At 40.7% G+C, this 23,930-nt stretch overlaps 1 protein-coding gene across 4 annotated transcripts in view; it reads right to left on the reverse strand.

The window, feature by feature from the left end:
- The window catches only part of ULK1 (unc-51 like autophagy activating kinase 1), a 123,050-nt gene that overhangs the window by 80,644 nt on the left and 18,476 nt on the right, over window positions 1-23,930 (reverse strand). For all 4 annotated transcript variants that reach the window (XM_077461768.1, XM_077461767.1, XM_077461771.1 and 1 more), the window contains exons 4-6: window positions 12,998-13,030; window positions 10,798-10,834; window positions 447-620 (exon numbers count right to left, since the gene is read on the reverse strand). In XM_077461768.1, the coding sequence (XP_077317894.1) occupies window positions 447-620; window positions 10,798-10,834; window positions 12,998-13,030 (244 nt within the window). The remainder of the gene's footprint in view (window positions 1-446; window positions 621-10,797; window positions 10,835-12,997; window positions 13,031-23,930) is intronic.

A 23,930-nucleotide genomic window follows, 5' to 3' on the forward strand; every position in this document is an offset into this window, starting at 1 on the left:
TGGGAGCGAGGAACCTAGAAAGTCCTGTGATATATGCTCTACAGATCTTATCTATAACAATAAGTCCTATAAAAACAGCACACACCAGATTAAATCTACAAAAAAATATATAAATCTAATGCATGAAATGCTAAATACAGGAACATTTTTTCCAATACAAAAAGAACAAAAAAAAAACAATTTTTTATTTAGACCAACAATGTGTAGATTTATTCAATAAGTTACACAAGCTTGTGCAACACTCCTTTGTTACTATTAATTTAATGAGCAGACTGGCTACTACATGTTGCTGCACATTAATCATTGCACAGCTTTCTCAAATAAACCAAATATTGTTTTCAACAAACATGTAAAGTGCTTAGTTACTGAAAACAATTTGTACTTTTGATCAGATCTAAAAACTTTCATACAGAGGCAGCCTACAATCGTAGCTAAGCATGTCTCACCTATCTTAATGCGAATATTGTTGGGGTTGGACCTACGTCCTCCAGTACATGAAAGAAGGATGTTCTGGGGCTTCAGGTCTCGGTGAATAATTCCCTTGCTATGCAGCATTTTCATGGCTCCCGCAATTTGCTGGAGAAATAGTCGAATGGTGTCTTCGCTCAAGGTCCGCATCGCTAAAAAAAAAAAAAAAAAAAAAAAAAAAACACAAAATAGGTTAACAGCCCAGCACCAAGGATAATTGTATGTGAAAAAGTACTACAAACCTAAATACAATGAAAAAAATAAAAAGGTTTTACAGTGTTATTAAAAAAATATGTACCTGGTTACTGAAACTTAAGGGATAAGTTCACTTAAAAAAAAGTGCATTTATTATTTTATTTTTTGGAGGCTGTAAAAGGTCTCCTACAGGCCTATCTGTGTGCCCATACAAACCGTACGGGCATGCAGATACACCGACAGGAAGGATCAATGAACTACCATGGCGCTCCACAGCGCCTTGGTAGTTCATCGAGAACATCTACAAAGAATGTCAGTACTTGTAGTTCTTTCATTCACAGAACTCTATGAATGAATGACATGGCCACTTGGGCAGAGCCCAGCATGGCTGCACCGATTTTAACAACGGTACCACTGTCCCAAGGAGAGGGGGGAGGGGGGGGGGCATTCGGCATCGGCTGCAACATTGGGAACATGTAGCATGTTCCCAAAGATGAATTTATTTAACATTTAATCAAGGGTCAGTTCACATCAGGAATTGCACAAAGCTTGCTATGTGTTTCTGTGCGATTCACATGCAGTTCTGTGCAGTGAGATTTCAGTCCATTCATTTTGAATGAGCGGAAATCACACCACACACCACCAAAAGTAGTAGTAGCATGCACTACTTTTGGAAACTCACTGTGACCAGATTGCATGGTACTTCTGCATCATATGATACCGTGCAGACAAACGCACTGCGATTGAGACCTACCTTTGGGGTATCATTATCCTAATATTGACAGCCGCTGCAGATAGCTCACCGTTCGTTTTGAACGCCCAGGGGCAGGATCCCAGGGCAAACATTTAAAGTAAATAAAGCTAAGGTGGAAAATGGGGAGGGAGCACTTCAAGGCCTAGATATGCAGTAAAGGATGAATGGGAGATGGTGAGTCTTATCTTGTCTGATGAGGGTCTACCTTTGCATGACTGATGTGTGGTCCAGGATGAATACATAAAATGTAAGCCGTCTGGCTTGGCAGATGCTTTCAGACACACTTATGGTGAACGCTAATAGAAAAATAAAATTATATATATATATATATATATATATATATATATATATATATATATATATATATATATATATATCTTTCTATCTCACACACAAACACACACATATACATACACACACACACAGACATTGTACGTATACAATCTGTATGCACATACAAAATCACAACCAACAGAACATGGAGAAAAGATAGGTCTACTGTATATTCAGCCCATATGTATCAGGTCTTACAGACGACTTGCAGAGAAGGAAGGTTTCTTCCTCCCACTTCTATAAGCAGTACACAAGTAAAAAATGCATGTCATTGTTTTTTTTCTGGCGTTCAACATTAAACAACGCAGAACAGGATAGAGCCATTTACAAGACACATACTATACCAACATAACACAAAATAGTAGCTTTTTTCCATATAAAATATACAATGACTTCAAACAACATTATGTAATTTAGCTGCTCTGTTGCCCTGCCAGTTCTACATGGCTGACAGTAGCTTGGAAAAAAAAAAAAAAAAGCTCTATGCCTTGCCAATTCACTGAACAGAAGGCTGGAGGTTTTTTAAACGCTTATGAAAATAAAGTCTGTGTTGTAACAACGTTTCAGACCAACAAAGGAAATCAAGGGTTAGACTTCCAAGCTAGCGTGGGAATGTGCAGAACTTACTGAGGAGTCTGTGGGGGACTATGCAATATTAATGCACTGGTGATTAACATTTTATATATATATGAGGGCTATTAAAAATACAACAGAACGTACTTTATAAAAATACAATACACAAGAACTCTTTTACACTCTAAGCCCCTGTACACACGGTCGGAGATTTCGACAACCAAATCCGTCGGATTATGCCCGTCGGATCTTGTCCGAAACTGTTGCATACACACGGTCGGACAAAGTTGTCAAAAAATCTGATCTTTCAGAACGTGATGACGTAATTTTGTTACGATGGGACTACATTCAGGCTAGTAGCCAATAGCTTTGATGTAGGAATCTGATCTGAGCATGCGTGGCACTTGGTCCGATCCAAATTCTCTACACATGATCGGAGTAGGTCGGGAAATATTTCCAAGTTGGAAAATTGGGTCCGACGGATATTCCGACGGAATCAGTCCGATGCATACCACACACAGTCGGATTATCCGACAACACGGTCCGATCGGAGAATCAGTCGGAATGTGTCCTACCGTGTGTACAAGGGCTAAACCAAACTTAAACAGGTTGTACCCTCTGGCGGTAAGGATAATTAAAGAGGACCGGAGCTCTGGAAGTTGCGCTCAAAATATAGGAAAGCAAAAGGCTAGTCACCAGTATTGTTCTCTGTGTGGAGGTGGCCATCTTTTTAAGGCCAGGGTTTTGCTTCCTTTTGTCAGAGTATTCAGCACGGAGAACAATGACCAGAAACGGTAGGGACATCAGTAAATCTCACTCCAATATTATGAGACTAGTAGAGGCAACAGTGCCTTAGAGCTCAAACTGCAGCAATAAGGTGGTAGGTAAGCGAGTGTCTAGGTTCCCTAGTATGGGAGGAAGTACAATGCTTTTTTTCCCAGGAGTAATTCCAGACAAAAAAAAAAAGTTAATTTTATTGGAAAGGTTTAGGCACAATTAACATCTTTACATTTCTATAATTTTTCACGTTTTGAGTTGGGTTCCTAATTAAAGTGGCCCTACATGATACAAAGTCACTGTATAATGTTTTACCTAGTTGCATATCAACTGAATAGATAATTTAAGTATCCCCCTCCCATAACATAGTAGTATGTGGAGAATTGTACAGTGATCAAGCTGTAACAAGCTTTATACCAAGTGACATCTGTCACCCAGTTATCACCATCAATACAGTATATACACTGGCTCCTATTAGGTAAACTTTCTATTTAAGAGTTTTTATTGGCTACGCTTTCTATTTGATAGACATGGTAAAGCAGGCTTGAAGAATTATTGGCCCCAGGGCATGAAAGCACACTTTTATAAAGATGAAACCCGTGCATCTCCTATATAACAATCTGTACAATTATGTTAATAGCAGCTGTTGTGATATTTATTACTTTGCTGGTATATACATTCATAGCTCACCGTAATTGCTTTAATAAAGTGGGACTAAACTCTGCAAAATGTTGTCTTCTACCTTCCAACGATGCAAGTGTTACATCCCTGGATAGCCGCTGTCATTTTATCCCTGAGCTACTTCCCAATGTTTTTGGCCTCTTGATTGGCCAGCAGGGGATTACTTGATCGTACGCATGTGTATGGGAGTTAGTCATTCAGGTCCAGCCGCAGTATGGGGGAAATGCATGCTGTGCTCCACATGCACAGCTCAATGTACTTACAAAAGAAGACTGCAAGCAGGCAGGTAAGTGCGTTTTATTACAGCCTTTTGCAAGAAAGTGTTGCCTATTCTAATTATGTGGTAAGTTCCACTTTAAAGCTGGCTATAGATTAATCAAAATTTGGCTGCTTCAGCAGGGAATGGCCGAATTTTAATCCATTCTTGGCTGTTCCAGTTAGGGGGTCGACCTAGTAAACAACTCCTCTCAAATGGGATGGTTGGAAGATACATGGGAGATCAGTGCATGCCGCCAATCGGCTGCAACACTGATCAGTGTATTCTGGCAGTGGAGGAGGATTACTTCATCCATTATGAATGTGTGGATGGGGGAATATATTCCACTGATCAGCCAGTTGGCTGATCAAAAAAAAGAAAATAATCTAATCTATGGTCAGCAAAAGAAATGGCTGGGACAGCAATGTCCATCGCTGAATCATAGATTCTTACATTGCACTCCTTTCCACTGATCTGTTCAGCAGAGTAAGGCAGAGTGGGCACTGAGAAGACACCTTAAGGCAGGGGTGCCCAACCAGTGGCCCGGGGGCCACATGTGGCCCACGACCTTCTTCTGTGGGATGGTAGATTGGCAAGCCCAGATCATGGGTTGCAGACCCGGCATCCCAGAGCATCTGTGTTAATGAAGCCGGCAAAGCAAGCAGCTGTGGAGCAGAGCTGTAAAAGCTGATGGTTCCTGTATAGCGCCATCTCTTGCCATAGGTGAAGTGATGCCAAATGCACTCTGCCAGGGACAGCATCAGCAGATGATACTTGAATGGAAGACTTATTAAAGGTCAGTTTATTACTAAAATTGCAGTGAATATATGGGCATATCTGCGCAGTGGTTACTGGGCTGCTTTAAAACTGATCCGCAGGTGCACCTTCAGGTTACCTGCACTGAGGCATAGACTTTTGTTATTACCTGCAGGTTTGGTGAGCTTTCAGAAAGTGCACCGCACCTCCAGGATATAATAGAAGTCTAGGGCAAAGTGTAACTAACCCACAGGAAAGACACAGGTGCACTGCACTACATTAGTGTGAAAGGCCCCTTTCACACAATCGGTCCAACTCAATCGGACCCTCTATTAACCTCTATGAAACGGCAGATGTAAACAGATTTGTGTCCTTTTACACCCACCTACCTCCAATCTGATTTGCAAAAAAAAAAAAAAAAAAAACAGAAGGGAATTAATCCCCTTCTGTCAGGGCGGATAGGGGGACCCGTAGAGTAGAGTGGGCTGTGTCCATGTCTGCTCTGCACGGACCTGTCACCCGCCTGCTCTACTCATTGTGGCCTGCAACCGGTTACCAAGTCGCTTAAGTGGCCCTCGCTCTTCAAAAGGTTGGGCACCCCTGCCTTAAGGGGTGGATAGGACCCCCGGGAATGCCAACACTTTGAAATGCATTGAAAAAATAAAAAAGGGCTTTGTGTGTTTTATAGGAGAAAACCACTGAAATTTTATCTGCCATTAGCCTGATGAATTTTAAATGCAGAATTCACAAAAATTTATGACAAGAAACCTGTATAGGAAGACATTGGAAGGCTGTCATTAACTTTGATACACTGACCTAGATCAGGTAAGTAGATCAGGAAAGCAGAGTTAGGTCATAACAGCACTAGAGCCACAGGATCAGCAAAACAGCCAGGGAACTAGCATTTTCAGGAGGAGTCGGCAATGGTAGAAGGCAGTGGAGGATTTATAAAGGGGGCAAGAGGTGCAACTGCCCTAAACCCCCTGACAGAAGGCCCCCCCCCCCCCTTTAAAAACAAAACAAATAATAATAAATACACACAAAATATAAAAAAAATCATATAAAATAATAATAAAATATACAATGGTAAAAACACTTTATTTTATGTGTCTTGGGAAGTAATATTTTGCCGGCCTTCATCTGTAAAATTTTTTACTCTGGACTGGTATATTGCATCCTTTTTCATAAACTAATTTTGGCAGCTCAATTGAACCTCACAGATCGCTTTGACTGCATGTATGTGTGCACACATGATGTTATGTCATACATTTTAAAAATGTGAGAATGTCATCGAGAATGTAAATCAACTCTCTGTATGAGGGGCCCCAGGGTCCAAATCTGGCCCTAGCAGGATGCATACTTCCTTACTACAGGTTTCCTTTAAGTAAGTTTGTGGATTCATAAACACTATTAGAATTGAATAATAAAAGCATCCTTTCAGACTACAGCATGCCAACTCCGTGTAATATGTACATTCAGTAAGAGAGGTCCTTGGGGATTTAACAAGCCAAGTACTCCTCTTTGCTCTTCACGCTGTTCAGTAATAAAGTAGTTTATCTGCTCCCAAGACACTGTGCTGGGAAGTAACTATATCCCTTTTGTTTATTTCTGTGAAGTGAAGCTGTGACCAAACCATTCTCCCAGGAATGGGGCTGTTTGTTTTTCCTCTGATCTTCCTGGCACACGGGGTCAGCACATGTGGTCTAGCCAGGTCAACCCCAAGGCCTGACGTAAAGTAATATCCCAAGATCTGGATTAGGAAATTAAAACATAAATAAAGATGCTGGTCTGACATGGCAAGTCATGAAAGCGCTCACCAAAGCCACATTTCTGGAGCAACAGAGTTCAACGTATTCCCAGAGATCCTAGAAAGGAACTGCTAGATACAATTTAACTGTTCACTCTTCGGATGCATCTGTCATTCAGAATACAGACATGGTGCCTTAACCAAGATCAAACCTTTAGGTTTTTTAATTTCATGCATTCTATGCATGAAGATAAACCTTCAGTGGGAAGCAGCCCCCTCAGCCTCCCTAATATTTACTTACCTGAGCCCCATCTAGATCCAGCAATGTTGCATGAGAGACTCGGCTGACTGGGACTCTCCCTCCTGATTTGCTGAGACCCAGCAGCGTGTGCCATCAGCTCCCTTTGCTGTCAAAGTCAGTGAGCCAATGAGGAAAAAGAGGGGGTGGGGCTGAACCGCAGCTCCGTGTCTGAATGGACACAAAGCAGTGGCTCGGGTGCCCCCATAGCAAGCTGCTTGCTTGAGGGGGCCAGGAGCACTGGCAAGAGACCCCAGAAGAGTAGGATCTAGGCTGCTCTGTACAAAACTGCAGAGCAGGCAAGTATGACATTTTTTTGGGAGGGTTAAAAATAACAAAACATGAAGACTTTAGTATCACTTTAACTGCTCACAAAAATTCAACATTTATTCACCAACATCTAGAATTATAGCCACACTGGGCAACAACTTAGAAGCACTCTGAATGTTAAAAAGGACAAACTCAGAAAACCTTAAAAGTGATTGTAAAAGGTAAAATAAAATAAAAAATATATAAAAAAAAACAAAGTCACAAGTGCGGTCCAGTTGGGTCCACCAGACTGTTTTTCAGGCGGACCCGATCAGACCCCCCAGGCTCCACTATCGAGCGCCTACCTCCAATCCGATCCAGGAAAAAAAAAAAAAAAAAAAAAAAAAAGGATTGACAAGGATCGGTTCCCCTCCATCTGGCCGCATTGGATCAGAGGGCAGTCAGAATGGACAGCCAGACTAGAATTATTATTATTATTATACAGCGCCAACAGTTTACGCAGCACTTTACAACTTGGAGGGTAGACAGTACAAATACAATTAGGGCTGCAACTAACGATTATTTTCATAATCGATTAATCGGTTAATAACCTTAAAAAAAAAAAATGATATTATATATATATATATATATAGTGGGTCAAATTGACGTTCATTTTCAACTACAGTGACGGGAAAATTTGGAAATTGAAAATTCCTTTGACCAAGAAGTTTTCTGACAGTGTATGTGGTTTTTGTTTAGAAATGAAGTGAAAATTTCAAACAAAATTCTTTCATTCGGCAAAATTGATCTGTGAGGCCAGCATAAGGCTTGGTACACACCTATGCAGTTTTTACTTTTGAACTGTTTATACAGTGCTTTTTGCTGTGCGTTTTGATTTTTGCACATGTGATTTTACCGCAATTTGCGTTTTTTGCATTTCTTTTGGGCAGATTAAAAAACACAAATTGCTGCAAAATGCATTACATTCTTTTCTGCAGCTTCTCCATTGAAGTATATTGAACCAAAAAAAATAAATTAAAAAAAAAAGCACCATTTTGCATTAAAAGCACCTGACCCTTTCCAAATATGCAGCGGCTGAAAACAGCTCAGATATGAACGTGTCCCATAGGAAACCATGTAAATGAACTGTAGTGCGTTTCTGCAAAAATCACCAATAAACATATAGATGTGAACCAGGCCTAAGATGTTTTGTAACGTAATGGGGTTAAAAAGACTAAAATTAGCCCTTTGTACAAAAAAAAAAAAAAAGCAGATAATCACTACTGGAAGGGGTTCATTTTTTTTTTTTACTGTAGAACAGTGAAAGTAATATTTACAGTAGTGATTGTTGTACTATAAAGGGCTCATTTTAGTTTTTTTTTAACCCCATTATGTTACTGGCTGATTAATCGATTATGAAAATAGTAATCGATTATGAAATTAAATGGATTAGTTGTCGATTAATCGATTAGTTGTTTCAGGCCTAAATACAATACACTTTAATACAGTAAGAATCAGGAGGGCCCTGGTTAGTTCAGAGTCCAGGATTACACCTAGGACTTTGGCGTGGGGTGACAAATTGATAGTCGAGCCGTTGATATTGACGGAGAAAATCAGGGGAAGTGGCACCTGGGGGAGGAAATATCATGAGCTTGTTTTGGATAGCTTGAGTTTGATGAAGTGATGTGACATCCAGGCTAATATGTCTGCTAGTAAGTTGGTGATGTGTGAAGAGACCGATGGAGAGAGCTGGGGGGTGGAGAGATAGATTTGGGTGTCATCAGCATAGAGATTATATTAAAAGCCATGGGAGGCAATCAACTGACCCAGGGAAGTGGTGTAGATTGAGATAAGGAGGAGGTCTGAGAACAGAACCTGGGGGGACCCCAATGGAGAAAGGAAGTAGAGTTGTAAGTTACACTGAAGGAGCCATGGGATAGGTAGGATGAGAACCAGCAAAGAGTACAGTCACAGAGACCAAAGGAGTGACGTTTACTGAGGAGGAAGGGGCGGTCCAATGTGTCAAAGACAGCAGAGATATCCAGGAGAAGTAGTACAGAATAGTGTCCGCTGGTTTTAGCCGTTAGTAGGTAATTTGAGAGTTTAAGAAGAGCAGTTGAGGGCGAAATACGGACTGAAGGGGATCAAGAAGTTTGTTCATGGTCAGATGGTCATTCAGTCGGTTGTAGACCAGTCTCAAGAAGTTTGGAGGAGAAGGCGAATAAGGAGATGGGACATAGGTTGTTCAGATTGATGGAGTCCAGTGAGGGCTTTTTAAGTATGGGGGTGACTAGCGCATGTTTTAGAGAGTTTTGGAAGATGCCACAAGAGAGGGAGAGGTTGAAAATGTGAGTTAGAGAGTGTAGAATCGAGTCAGAGGGTAAGCGTAGCATTTGCAAGGGAGCAGGATCCAGGGGGCAGGTGGTTAGATGAGTGTTAGATAAAAGTTTAGCAACCTCATTAATACTAACAGGGTTGAAAGAGGGAAGTAATGATTGTATCTGTGGACATGGGGTGTTGAGTGGGGTAGGTTTCTGCGCGTTGGAGATCTCCCCATGAATTGTATAATTCTTATTTTTGAAGTGATTGGTGATCTCCTGGGCAGTGATTGAATAAGAGGGCGGAGGCAGACTGTTAACATCTGACTGCCCATAGAGCAGAGCAGGCTGTGTCCATGTCGGCTCTGCCTAAGCAGTGTGGACACGGACCTGCCATCTTCCTTTTCTGCTCAGCTTAGCAGGGGATTGATAGACAGATCCTCTGCTGAGAAAACCAGATTTGGCCCGCATGAAAAGAGCGCTGCATTTCTAACAAGACCAACAGCTATTTTATATACTTGCTGTCCATTGCTTAAAAAATAACTAAAAAAATAATGCAGCCACCACAGTTGAGCACCGGTAAGCTGCAATATTTTACAAAATTTTTTTTAGTGTTTAGTTATCATTTAAAGGACTATGGATCCTCACAATAAGCCTCCTTAAATTAGTTAATTTCCAAGAGCAACTTGTGCAGTCCACATCCTGTGAACAAACTTTAAACCATTTGCACAATTAAAAATGTCCTATTCTGGGTTATTTTTATCTATTTTGCTAGCACACAACATATAGAAGGCTATACTCCAATATTTGACATCTGAATTAACAGTATTTCCACTACTACAGCTCTATGACAGTGATCATAGGCACTCATGTATCCGTTATCTGGGGTACTACGGACGTGAGCAAAACATGCATTTTGTCTTGGAAACGTTTTGTCAAACTAGACACAAATTTCCATAATGAATTACTAGGACATGTCTTATTTTATTCTAACACAATACACAAGCCAAGCATGAAACACACAAGGCAGCTTTCACAGTCACATAAACCCCCCCCCCCCACACACACACACACACAACCGTAATAAAACCTCTTTTTCTGTAGGAAAAAAAAATGTCAACTATCCCACCCGCAAAATGCCAAAGTATATCATTACAGAATCTAAGCTTGTGGTGGGCATGTTATTCACTTTGTGATCTTTAATTATTTCTACACAACATGCTGGAGCAAGTCTGTAATAAATAAGATGGTTTGCTCTTTCAATTCATTTACTTTCCTTTCTTCACAACCCTGCTTTCTTTATGCGCTTTATGTCTCCGAGGTGGTCTTTAGAAGGGTTATTAAAAACAGTCACACAAAAAAAAAAAAAAAAAAAAAGTAAAAAATACTTACTGTGGAGGTAATCAGCCAGGTCTCCGCCGTTGCAATACTAAAAAGTAGAAAAGAAGAAGTTAAAAAGCCTATACAAATGATATATCATACATATTTTTACAGCTTGCTAAGGGATAGATATTAAATTGCGCTACTGGTTTATACCTTGCTTTTAAACAACACTAAAACAGAATTTCCACTTTGTAGTTTATAAGTTTAATGAATGAAGCTTGACCCACCAGTCCTAGGCTGACCAGCCAGCACTAATAGAGAAGGAAAAAAAAAAAAAAAAAAAAAAAAAAAAAAAAAAGGGGGAGGACTCCCTACTGGAGGAAGAAGTGATATGGAGATCAGCAGGTGCAACCAGTGAGTTGTGGGGATAACCATAATTCCGTGCCCCTGGAAGACATTATCTCTAACGAAACGTCGTAGGGAGGAGCGGCGTGCTGACGTCACCGCGATCTATGCTGAACCCGGAAGCGACGGGCAGCGTTGTATGAAGCCGGCCGGCAAAACTTTTAATTGAAAAACGATTCCTTTTTTACATTTTGATGTAAGTGCAGCTTTTTTTTATCTCATTAAAATTTTTTGACTGTATCACACTATGGCGATTCCTCTTGTTTATGCATGTGCTGGGCAATGAGCGGTGTGGCCGTAGGAACATACCATCCACTTGAACAAAGCGTTTAAAGAGATACATCCTCCATGCAGTCCATGTTCAGAGGGAGCGATTTATTTATGGCGATATCTGATCTCTGAGATGGGATCAGTATAGCTGGTATGCGTCAGTATTGTTGGTGGTGGAAAGCCTTTCTCTGCAACTTTGATGACACTTCTTTCCATTGGTGCGGTGTGATAAAACACGGTGGAGATGATAAGCAGAAATTCTGTTGACTGGGAAATGGACTAATATTTGGATATTTATATATAGATTTTATTTGTCTGTATTTTGGACTTCACGTTTTAAACATTTTTTCTTTTTATTTGTTTCACACATTGTTTTGATTCATTATAGCGCAGCTTTTTCGGAAAAATTGATATTTGTAATTGTGGGTATCTCACTTTAAGTTGCAGCTGTTTCTACTGTATTTATCATATTTATTCACCAATTTTTGTCGCATATAATTTTTTTTCACTTTCAAATATTTTTTTAGTATTTGTATTTAGGAATAAGCGCTGTATTATATGGGTTTTATCATAATTCCTATACTCCTGGACGTGTTGGTTTGCCTGTGAACTTAAGGGAGCAACTTTTTCTGAATGGTAAAGCTGGCTAAAACAAAAAAAAACACCTGTGAGGTTCCTTCAGCCACTCAAATGAGGTGGATGGAAGAATCCCCCTTTTTCGGGACATCGTATTCCAATAGCAGCAATCACCCTTGTCAGAATACACCGATCGGTGGATGCAACTAAATTGGATGCATCTGCTGACCAAGGAAAAATTGAGGGGGGGTGGAGAAATTCTGCTATGATGGCCTAGGCAAGCCAATCGATCAGAAGTAGGAGCGGGTGCCTATCAACACTAGGTACCAGCCCCCCTCCCCCAAAAAATAAATCTAAATGTGGCAGAGAGGGTGGTGGAAGAGCAAAACTTAAATATGCCCACTCTTTTACAGGTATGCATCGCCTGACTGACTTTTCTGTAGTGACACGGTCACTGCAACTCCGTCTGTATATGACATTTTTTTTTTTTTTTTACATAAGACCAGTCTTAGAGGCGGTACCTCTATTGCCCTCAATTCAACTCTCAAAACATTGACATTTCTGTGCCCGATATGTTTTTTTTTCCTCCAGTGCCATTTATTTGTATCCACTCTATAGTGTATTGTAGTGATGTAGCAGATTATGGAAGGAGCAACAGAGAGCAAGGGAGAATTTAGATGATCCCAGAAGATTCAGATGAAGGAGATTTACTGGAGTGAAGATCGGCAGTGCATGTGGTGGGGCAAGCAAGTAATTGATAGTATTTTACTAAAACCGCTACCAACAGTTATGAAAAGGGAACAGCAAGCAGAACTGAGCCAAGCCATTCCTCTACTACTACTGCAGAAATATAAACACTCCACAATCTGTCCACAGCTCTTCATGCCAATCCACAACAACACTAACTACTGTATATGCTGCAAAAATAAGCTTCTTTTTGTAATTGGATGTTGTTTAAACCATAAGTATGTTTATGAGCGAGTTGCCAATGGAAAAAAATAAAAAATAAAAAACTCACCTCCATGACCAGATAAACTGAACTGGCCAATTCCTGAAAAGAAATACAAAAAAAAGACAAATAAATAAAGGGCATTGAATGGCAGTAAATACTGGCAATGTGTCAGTGTCACTCAATGGATAAGAAGACTGCACCTGCTCCTTGTACACAACCACACAAAGAACTTTTCTTCTTACATTTAGAAGATCACACAAAGACTTGTATTATTAAGAGGCTCAGTGCAAATCAGATGCAAAACAAGGAGTGCAAATTTACACCTGTCATTAACGGAACACAAGATCAGATAACTAACAGTTAAATACGGGACAGCTTTTTAAGTGTTTTTAGCATCCAGACAGACATTCATAAAGAACATACAGCGCTGCAAATTTTCCAAAACGTGAAACACTTCAATTTAAAGCAAGACAACAAGGTAATGTGGCCGCAGGATTATCGGCATATCTGCATTTACTTTAGGATATTGAAGCAGTGAAATAACGGTGAATTACGACAATTGTTTGCCTTCACTCGTTATTGAACAGTGGGGGAATTCATGAAAGATAAAGTAGACACCCTGTAGTAGGGGGCCACACCAAAATTGTTGGCGTTTTTTGCAGGATTCATGTGCCTATCAGGAACATGAATCGATCGATCGATGCCCAGTACTGAGATTCTAATGTCCATACTGGCAGAGGAATTTTCATAGTTTGGTAGGTTGGGCCTAATGCCTACCCTCTGCTGTGTGCTGTCAATCAAAAGTGGGGCGGACCTGATGGGGAACTAGTCATTCAGTTCCCCATCCAGCTTTGCCCACCCAGTGACACACTATGGGCATTGCCATATTTGGGTAATATCATCGACGCCATCTCTGCTTCCATTTAGGCTACATTCAGACATGCTCCTAACCCGCCACCCCTCTGAAAAGAGGGTCAAGCAATGTGACACCTCCCGTTTTACCCCTTTTTTGCTAAACAAATTCACTGCAACCACATGGATTTGAAGCGATTGCGGGGTGTTTGTAGCGCTCCTCCATTTGCTTAGAGGTATCATCCGCCTGTCGAGTGTGATTAATTGGATGGTTGCGAAACTAAGCATCACAATTGAAGCTAGCTGGGGGATTGGGGGAGGGGGACACTAAAAACGCAACGGTGTCCGACACTAGGGCAGCTATTGGCTACTGGCTATTAAATTCCTTATTCTAGTTCAGTTGTAAGTCATCATTTTCGAATCCGTCAGACTTTGGTGTGATTGTGTGTCTCCAAGTCTGTTCATTCAGAAAGTCCGTCGGAACTCCGCCGAAAGTCTGCCGGGAAGACCGTTGGACCTAGTCTGCCTGAAAGTCCGGTTGTGTGTACGCAGCATCAGAGCTTCATGCCAGGTACACACTGCAAGTTTTTGTTTTTTTTAGCCCAGTGTATTGTGAAACCGGTCAGCGCTCACAGCCATTGGCTTCTGTTGGACCGGCTTCCCACTGAACGGGCCAAACATCAGCCAGTTTCTGTTGAAACGGGTCTATACTCCGCTCGTGTGTACCAGGCTTTACTAAATTCCCAATAGTACAAAGGACAACTGCCACAACCTATAACTAGCCTTAGCAGCACTCAATTTCCCTCTGGTCAGTCCCAACATTCAGTTGTCCAATGGCCCATTGTTGTAAAATTGCCCACTGTCAAAGCCAAAAATACAGTATAATAATACACAGTATATATAATAATTAAAAAAAAGTCCCATTGGTTGTTATGAGCAACATTCATCTTCCTGCAGTGTAATGCAGGAGGAATGTGACTGTCATTAACCTGTACTATGATTTGACAACTGAAAACCTGGGCAGAACTTTTAAATCTTACTAAGAGTACAGACAGGAATATCAACACATACAAAGACAACACCGCCTAAATTCTTTTGCTGGGTGTACTCCACTATACAGAATAGAGCACTTATATTTTTTCCAGGCAGTTACTTCTCGCTAATTTTCCTGTTCTACAAACTCTACATGTACATTCCAAATTAATATATATCTTGTCAGTGTCCCTAAATTCTTTAATTTTACTTCCCTTTTCAGTTTATGTACATCATTAAGGTGTATACTAGGAATTAAAAAAAGTTTACTAGAAGTAAAATACACATTATTTAAAGTATACCTCTGCCCAGATTATGAATATTCAAGTATTTACAAAGTAGAACTATAGGCATTTTGGATAGAGCAAGGAAGGGTCATATTCCCTGTCAGATTTTTTTTTTTTTTCCCCTCGTCATTTGTGTGTCCATTGTGGAGATTTACCTTCACTTCCTGTTCCATAACCAAAACAGGAAGGGAGAGGAAATCCCTGCAAATCAAGATAATTCCCTGGGGACCCCTAGTTCACCAGAACGGTTGGAAGATTTCCCTTTCGTTACTTTTCTGGGGACAACCCAAAATTTGGGGTTTTCTGTTACTTTCACTTTCAATGATAAAAAGGTAAACAAGAAAAATAAAAAGGGTGACTCTCACTAACAAGGCCCATACACATGATCCGAAAATCAAATGAAATATACAGCTTTCAAAATCGATCGTACGATAATCAGCTCTTTAGTACAGAGCTGATCATGACAGTTCATCCGATATTATTTGATCGGATCAAACACAAAAATTTCTCATACGATACCAGATTGTAGGATTCTCGTTTAATCAGTACAGGTGTTGTCCGAAAATACAATAGAAAATACACACGTGACATCACCTCCGATTTTTTATTCTATTGTATGAGAATTTGTCACTTTAGTAACCTCTCCATTTTCGATAAACGACTAGCACGCAAAAAAAAAAAAAAAGGACCACCTGTCACACTAGTGCGAACTGGATGTGCAGAAATCCATATCCAATTCACACCACACAGCCTTAATCAGTTGGCAGGCCTGCCAAGTGCCTGCTCTCATGGAAATTTTATGAACTGAAAATCAATTTCGCCACAATGCCTACAGCTATAGAGGTGATTGAGAGCTTGTTTTAGGGCACAATTTCAAACCGGCATTTCAGTCTGATTTGACAGACATCTGTGCGGGGTTATGCAGATGTCTATTGAAATCTCCCCCGAAGTTGCCAAAAGTAGTGCAGAAATTACTTTTGTGAATCGGTGCGGCACCACAAAGTCAGAATCACACGGATTCAGACAATACCATTGCCCGCAACAGGCTCCAATTAGGCCGGCAATTTGACAAATGGACCCAATGTGAACGTGGGCTTAAAGTGCTTTTACGGCTAACAGAAATCAAGCCCTACTAAACCCTATGTAAAAAGACATCTCAACCATCTACAGGCCTTTTCTGTATTAAAGCGTAATATTCAGTTACTTGCCCTGGACAAGGAAAGCATACACCACCAGATCCTATGATGCAATTGAGGGTCCTCACGGCTTTGTTACCGAGTTTTAAAGAACAGGACACAGATACAAAGTACGTAATGTCAGCTACTGGAATTATTATTACCTGCTTTTCCATTGCACAGCAACAGGTAAATTGGTAACTGGCTACATATTGTTATTTCATCAGCTATTCATTGAAGATCCATTCTGTGTTTTTTTTTTATTAAAACTAGAGTTCTACTTTAAATAGAATATACTGTATCCTTAATCACGTTAGTGTGTGAATTGCAGTCATGTCAATAGATGCAAATGCAACTAAATATATATTAAAACTATCTGATGTTTTTAAAAAGGAGATAATCAGGATAAATAGTGACTATTCCCATTTTGAATATTAACAAAGAGGTCTGCGGTGACAACAGGCCAAGGGCACATTCATACAGGCGCCCTTTACTATTCTGCCTGGTAACAGGGGAGACGAGGTCTCCTCCTACTCTCTCCAGCTGATCTGCAGCCAGCTGCCTTGTGCAGATAAGAGGGCCACTGCAGGCCATCTGCTTATGCAAGGAACACGCAGGCCAGCTTTTCTTCCATTTAAATAGGAACAAAGGAGTGGGGCGTTATTAGGACAAGTGTGGTCTGTCAGATTTCTCCATCTCATTTCCCTGTCAATGTGCTGAAAACAGACGGACACACGTACCTGCCAAGGGCATTTTTGCTGAAAATGAAATGACAAAAAAAAAAACAGAGATGCCTATTTTGCCTGATTTGTCTGACTAAAAAACATTGTGATGAAAGGGCTTGAGCATCAGAAAAGACTATTCTGCATAGAATTTTACCCAAATTAGACAGAGTGGAAAAGGTAATACTGAGCAACAAATCAGAATTTATCTTTTTTCCTGACTGAACTTCAGTAAGTCAAAATTGAATTGTCTGGTATAGGATATTGAGCTTTGCAGATCATTATTGCTTTCTGAAAGTCCCTCCACACTATATAATGGTGCAGCAAAGTAATTTAGTTAATTAATTTAGTTTAGTAATTAAGTTTATTTGTATATTGCGGCACATAGCATTACCACTGCCTAATTATTCTGAATAGGCCCCAACGCAGAAAAGAAAAATTATTCCTTCATTTATTTATTTTTGTTGTCAATGCAGGCTGTTGTTGCACAGGGGTGTTGTGGGGATATTTAAAGTGAACGGCGACAAACATACACAACGCATTGCAGTGTGCTATAATAAAATGCAGTACAAAAAAAGCTACAGGTGAACAAAACATGGGTCTATTGGTTCTAGTTTGTCTTTTCAGAAGAAGGCAAGAGCTTATTGGTTGTACAGACGTGATACCCCTCTATCTGCACCCCCCCGCCCCTTTTCTTCAATGCCGATACCTTACCCACTCCTTTCACCAATCTAATCCCCCATGCCAATATCTGATTATACCCCTCAGTGGTTCTCTCCTTCCCATCCCCAAAGGTCTTGTTAAACACTTGCTAATCCTCCTGGATTCCATACACCCCCCCCATCTGTTTTTTTTTTTTTAAATACCATCTTGGTCAAACCTTTATCCTCCATGTACAGATCTCAGCCCTCGGGAAGACCTCTCCCACCAGTTTATTATTGAAAAATTCTGAGCTTTACAGTCAATGAGCATTTGGGACCCAATTGCCAGGATTGTACATTGGCGGGCTGGTTCAGACAGATACCTACAACCACTTATGGCTTGTTTTGATGTAAAGCCTGGTCCCTTTTCTCACTTTGTAGAAACGTTCTTGTTTTTTGTATGGATTGCCTTATAAATTGATGCTCAACCTTCACATTTTCATCAGGTCACCTAATTAAAATACTGTCAGGGCAATTGATTTGAGGTTTTCAGATGATCGCACATTTTCCTGCACTGCAATGACATACACGCGTTCCCGATACGTTCTCTTATATGTAAATAAAAAAGGTTGTGAAGTGATTAGATTAAGACCAAACATTGGATTGCCTCTCTCAGTAGATAAATTCAATTCTATCCAAAAAGGAGAAAAAAAAAAAAAAAAAAAAAAAAAAAAAAAAACACACACACGTTCCTTTCCTTCTTCCCTTTCTGAAAGGGATGGTTAAAGACCAAAGGGTCACGTGATGTCCATGTCCCAAGTTATTCGCTCCTTTGTTTATATCGAGCAGGGTCCTTCTTCCTATGGGTGGTGGTTTCCAACAGCAGGGTCCTCTTACATCAGTTTCAGAGGCATGGGGGCAGTGAGGGGACAGGGCTCCAAAGAGATCATGAGTGGGGAAAAGCCCAAGTCCCCAGGCCAGAAAATGTTTACAGAGGTAATTGTGAGCATGAGACAATAGAACAATGGATGGGTTAGGAAGAGGTTTTTGAAGACACCACTGATGAAAAAAAGTAATTAATGCAAAATGTTCAGTTTATTTTTGCCCAGTGCTGAACTTTAAAACTGCCATCAAAATTGTTTTGCTATTGGTGCCTCTTTTGGGACTTCCCTTCCTTGCTGTACTTTACACACAACAGGAAGCAAGAACAAATGGTTTCAAATCTTAGTGAAATCCCTTCTTTTTCGACAATTGTCCCCACTGGAAGATTTTCCATTCATTTCTCTTTCAATAACTTAAAATTTTGGATTTTCTCCTACTTTCAGTCCTGGTGGCAAGGGCCACAAATGGCAAATCTTGCCAGCAGGGACACAGAGGGCAAAAAACACCTCAGGCCCCTTTCACACGGACGGACCATGTGTCTGTTTTTTATCCATCCGTTTTCAGATGAAAAAAAAAAAACAGACATACATGTATCCCTATAGGATAGCAGATGTCAGCGGATGAACGCTATGCTCCGTTTCTGATGACGGAGGAAAACCCTACTTTTCCATCCATCTGCAGATTGGATCAGATGTAAATGGACTCTACGGTCCGTCTTCATCTGATCCCCCATAGAGGAGAGCGGCGCTCTGACAGGCCGGTCCCTGCACAGTGTGCAGAGACAGACCTGTCATCTGCCTGCTCAGCGGGGGATCGATGGAGCGATCCCCCGCTGAGAAAAGCGGAGCCTGTACACGGACACGTCAGTGTGAAAGGGCTTAACAGAGGTTCTAACCCTTCCCTACTCCATTTACAAATAAAAAAACAGCTTTTGATACACTATGGTTATCACAAACCTTTGAGCACAAACTACTTACTGCATTGTGCAGCGGAACACGTGTTAATATATTAAGTATTTAAGGATAATCCAGTTCCATTGAGATAGGGTATATTTACACACAAACCATTTAGCCTCCTCTCAGTAAGCAGAATTAAGCCAATTAACCAGGCTTAGCACAGACAGGAGACTGAGGTGATTAGAGTCCTGTCAGTGCCACCTGTGACCTCATATTACGGTACCTACATCCAGCAGGGCATCTGCTGGGCTTTATTAGCTCCAGGGGAGTGACAATACAGTTATTCAGGCTACTCCATGACACACAATGACATTGTGTGAATAAGGGATGACCATTTGATCAATGAAATAATTGTGACAGGGTCTCACCATCCTGGACCACAATCTGGTATCATCTATCATACAGTTCAATAGACAGATATTCTTACGTTAATACAATAAAGGTAAAAGGTTTTAGCATGTCAAATTAAGAAAGAGTCCCTGAAAATACTGGCAAAGATAATATTTTATTGGCATAAACCATGCTGCTTTGGAATACAACTCAAAATTTTAAAAACTGCTGACAGATGCTTCTCTTTGCCTGTCAGCAGTATTGTACATTGAACCTTGCATGCGGCGCTGCTCTTGCTTTTGCGCACGAGTGACGTCATCACAACACAGCTATTCAAATCGGTTGAACAGAATGAATCTGAAAAGAAGACAGGGTGAAGATGGAAGCAGCTGGGACCAGCCGGAGCTTTGATACTGCAGCTCTTGAGGGCTTAGTTTGTCAGGTAAGTCTGCTATAATGTGCTAATATGTGGTGAATACTAGCACATTACGGCATAAGCCCCCTGGGGGCCAATTACAAAGCATAAAAATAAAATAATGTTGGGGAGTGTCCACAATAATGCCACTAAATTCTCATTTACACAGGTGGCTGGAGAATAGTTCTCACAGCCATGGTTATGTTGCAGGCGCAGCAAAAATTACACTACAGGTTGCCATCAGTGGGCAGTACCAGTGCGACATTCAGTCAATGTGGCTGTGCTGCAACCGCATGCACATGGTTGAGGTGTGGTCCTACAGTTTTTCAAGAAATAAAACAGTCAGTGAAGTGGCCAATCACCCCAGAGCTGTGTGTCAAATGGCTCCACCATGGATCGTCATTCAGTGGGGAGCCACAAATGTGAATGAGTCCTAACAGTTACGTTTTCAGGACAAGCGTTTGGGGTGTACCTACTTCTGCTTGGTCCAAGCAGTACAAATGTATACATGGATTGGGCAGAAATATGAAACTTGCTTTAAGCATTACAGGGATTAGAAAGCCATTATTTGAACAACAACAGCCTATAGCGCATGCCTATACACACACACACACACACACACACATCTAAGGAGAAGGTGCTTCACTGCAGCACCCATTGTGCTCTCTATAAATGTGAATGGAGGCTATTATGTTCATATGTCAGTTAACCAGGTACCATTAATTTGTATGGCAGGAATCAGGATGTATTCATTTACCATAACAGAAGACAAAAAAAAGAGGAAATGTTAAGAGGCTTACAATAAAATATAGAGCCACTTATCTGAAATACAACAAAGCATGTAGTGCTGGCTCTGCAGACTGTGCTTCTTTAGAAAAAAGAAATAATATGTTCTAAAGGTTTAAGGCAGATATAGGGCCCAAACATGGCATAAAGGCATTGGTCCTATTCCAACAAGGCTTCGTACAAATGCATGATTTTTTTTTAATGGGGACAGCAACACACACACACACACACACACACACACACACACACACACACACACACACACGCTACAGTACAGTACATCAAGCGAACAACACTTTAATTGGGATTTTCTCAAATCCTAATAACCTCATTAGAGTACTATTCTTTACCAAATGAATTATAGAAGTGACAGCATCATACGTATATATGACATGTCCTGCTCACATCCAATGACTGTAGCCTAGTGTAAGGCACTGCCAGACTGGGATGTAGCTAATGCTTGCCAATCCCAAAGAAAGAACACTAAATTACTAAAGCTGGCCATGCGCTAGTAGAATATTGTGTTCTTTTTTTAAGAATGTTTCTTTTTGTAATCATTAGAAGGGCATTCATTTGTGACTGCACAGGAGGAGAAAATTCGAAGGATAGAAATGTTTTCTTGAACAAATTCTAACAGTCTCTGTGTAGACATTGAATGTACAGATCAGCCTTTCTCAACCTTTTCAACACAGAGGAACCCTTGAAATAGTTCTCCGGTCTCAGGGAACCCCTGCTAAAAATTAGAAATCTACAACTCATGATACATTAGTGTGATGGTCAGTGGTAAGAATGGTCCTTACACTTGTGGTCATTGGGAAGAATTACCTCCTTACAGATAGCTAAAAAGATCAATGGTGTCACTGGGAACTTATCCGAGAGGCAGAAATGGCCCAATGCTGAAGGAGCCCTTAGCAACCTCTGGAGGAACCCTGGTTGAGAATCACTGGTACAGATGATCAATTTTCATACAAAAAAAACTTTTTAGATTTTGGCCATTAAAGTTTGACAAATATTTGGCAATGTCATAATGTTGTGGCTGTTCTTTCCCTTGCGTCTAATCAATCATTCTCTAAACCTTTTACTTGAAGACTTTAAACAAATGAGGGATTGGTGATTCAAAAGAGGACAAGTGAAAAGGACATGGAAGCAGCGTCCAGAAAAGGCATGCAGAGTGCAAAGGACTAGTCACCAGTATCATCTTTGGGTTTCTATACAGTAGCTGATCATTTCTCCATCACTGGCTTACCATGCCTTGTTCTACACAGTCTGTGTGGTGGCAACCATTCTGGTGGAGTTAAGGCTTTGCCTCATGACTAGTGATTGGAGGACAGGTGGAGCAAGAATCAAAAAGTAGCAGCAAAAGTGCAGAAACATATCATTTTGTGCCTCTTTTTGTTAATACCTTGAACAATCCCCTCACAGATAGCCCAGAAGTTCCAAAACAGAAACGGTAGATCCTAAAGGCTGAGCTAAGCAGCCAATATTAAATACAATTATATGTAGGCTACAGGCTGTTTCTTCCACCTCTGAGTCTATCCACTGTGGATGGATCATTATGACTATTTGTGATGTCATGGTAGGATAACAGGGGCTGGAGGACAGAAGAGAAGTGGCAGTCCACTATCATCACAGGAGTGTAAATTGTAACTTATCAACAGCTTGAAGCTGACCAAGCCTATGGCCTATATGGTCTGTGCAAGGGACCCAGCCCTGGCCGATTGGATAGATGAAGAACTTACTTCTGAACTCTAGAAGAGTGTTGTATGAAAAAGGAACTTCGCCTCCTTGCAGTGATAACCTAAGATTTAGATTACACACTGCTTGAGAAACTAGCTAGCAAGTAATCACCACATTCCATAAAAGTCAGATTGCTAGAATTCAAAGTAAAAGAAAATCTTGAAAATTGGGTTGTCATTAGAACAGGAATAGAGGGGAAATTTTTCAGGGACACTGGTTTTAGTGACAACAAGGGATTTCCCTTTTTGAATATGGGACAAAAATGAAAGGAAATCTCCTTAATGGGACACAAAGTGCATAAAAAAAAAGTCAGGGATCAAAACTCTAATGCCACCTACACACGCCCGGACTTTGACAGAAAAGGTCAGACGGAACGAATCCGTCGGACAATTTGATCGTGTGTGGGCTCCATCAGACCATTGCTGTCCAAAAATCTGACGGACTTTAGAAATAGAACATGTTTCAAATTTTTTCGCTGGACCCAGTTCCTATCGAGAAATCTGCTCGTGTGTATGCTAGTCCGACGAACAAAAACCGACTCTAGGGTAGCTATTGGCTACGGGCTATGAACTTCCTTATTCTAGTCCAGTCGTACGTCATCAAGTTCGAATCCGTCGGACTTTGGTGTGATTACGTGTGGCCAAGTCCGTTCATTCAGAAAGTCTGTCGGAACTCTGCCGAAAGTTCATCGGGAAGACGGTCAGACCTAGTCCGTCGAAAAGTCCGGTTGTGTGTACGCGGCATTATACTCAATTTAAATTTTTTTTTTTATGGATAGCCATAAATTGACTAAGAGGTGGTAACAACTGTTTGTAGTGATTGAAGTGCTGGTTTTAGTTTATGGAGATTTTTTTTTTTACTTGTTGTTGATCCATGCAACCTGGATAATCCTTCAATCTTCTTCTAAAAAGTGCGTATAATGCCAATTCAGCCCAACAGGCTAGCTTCTTTAGAAATGGCAGGTTCTGACAAGCAACATGCATGTATTCTGTCTCTCAGAAAATAATCTGCCAGTCTAGGGCTAATAGAGAAAAATATCTGCCAGTCTAGGGCAGTGATGGCGAACCTTGGCACCCCAGATGTTTTGGAACTACATTTCCCATGATCCTCATGCACTCTGCAGTGTAGCTGAGCATCATGGGAAATGTAGTTCCAAAACATCTGGGGTGACAAGGTTCGCCATC

Source organism: Lithobates pipiens, unplaced genomic scaffold (genome assembly GCF_037356315.1).
Source record: "Lithobates pipiens isolate NorthernLeopardFrog02 unplaced genomic scaffold, aLitPip1_a1.2 Scaffold_3, whole genome shotgun sequence".
Taxonomy (NCBI): domain Eukaryota; kingdom Metazoa; phylum Chordata; class Amphibia; order Anura; family Ranidae; genus Lithobates; species Lithobates pipiens.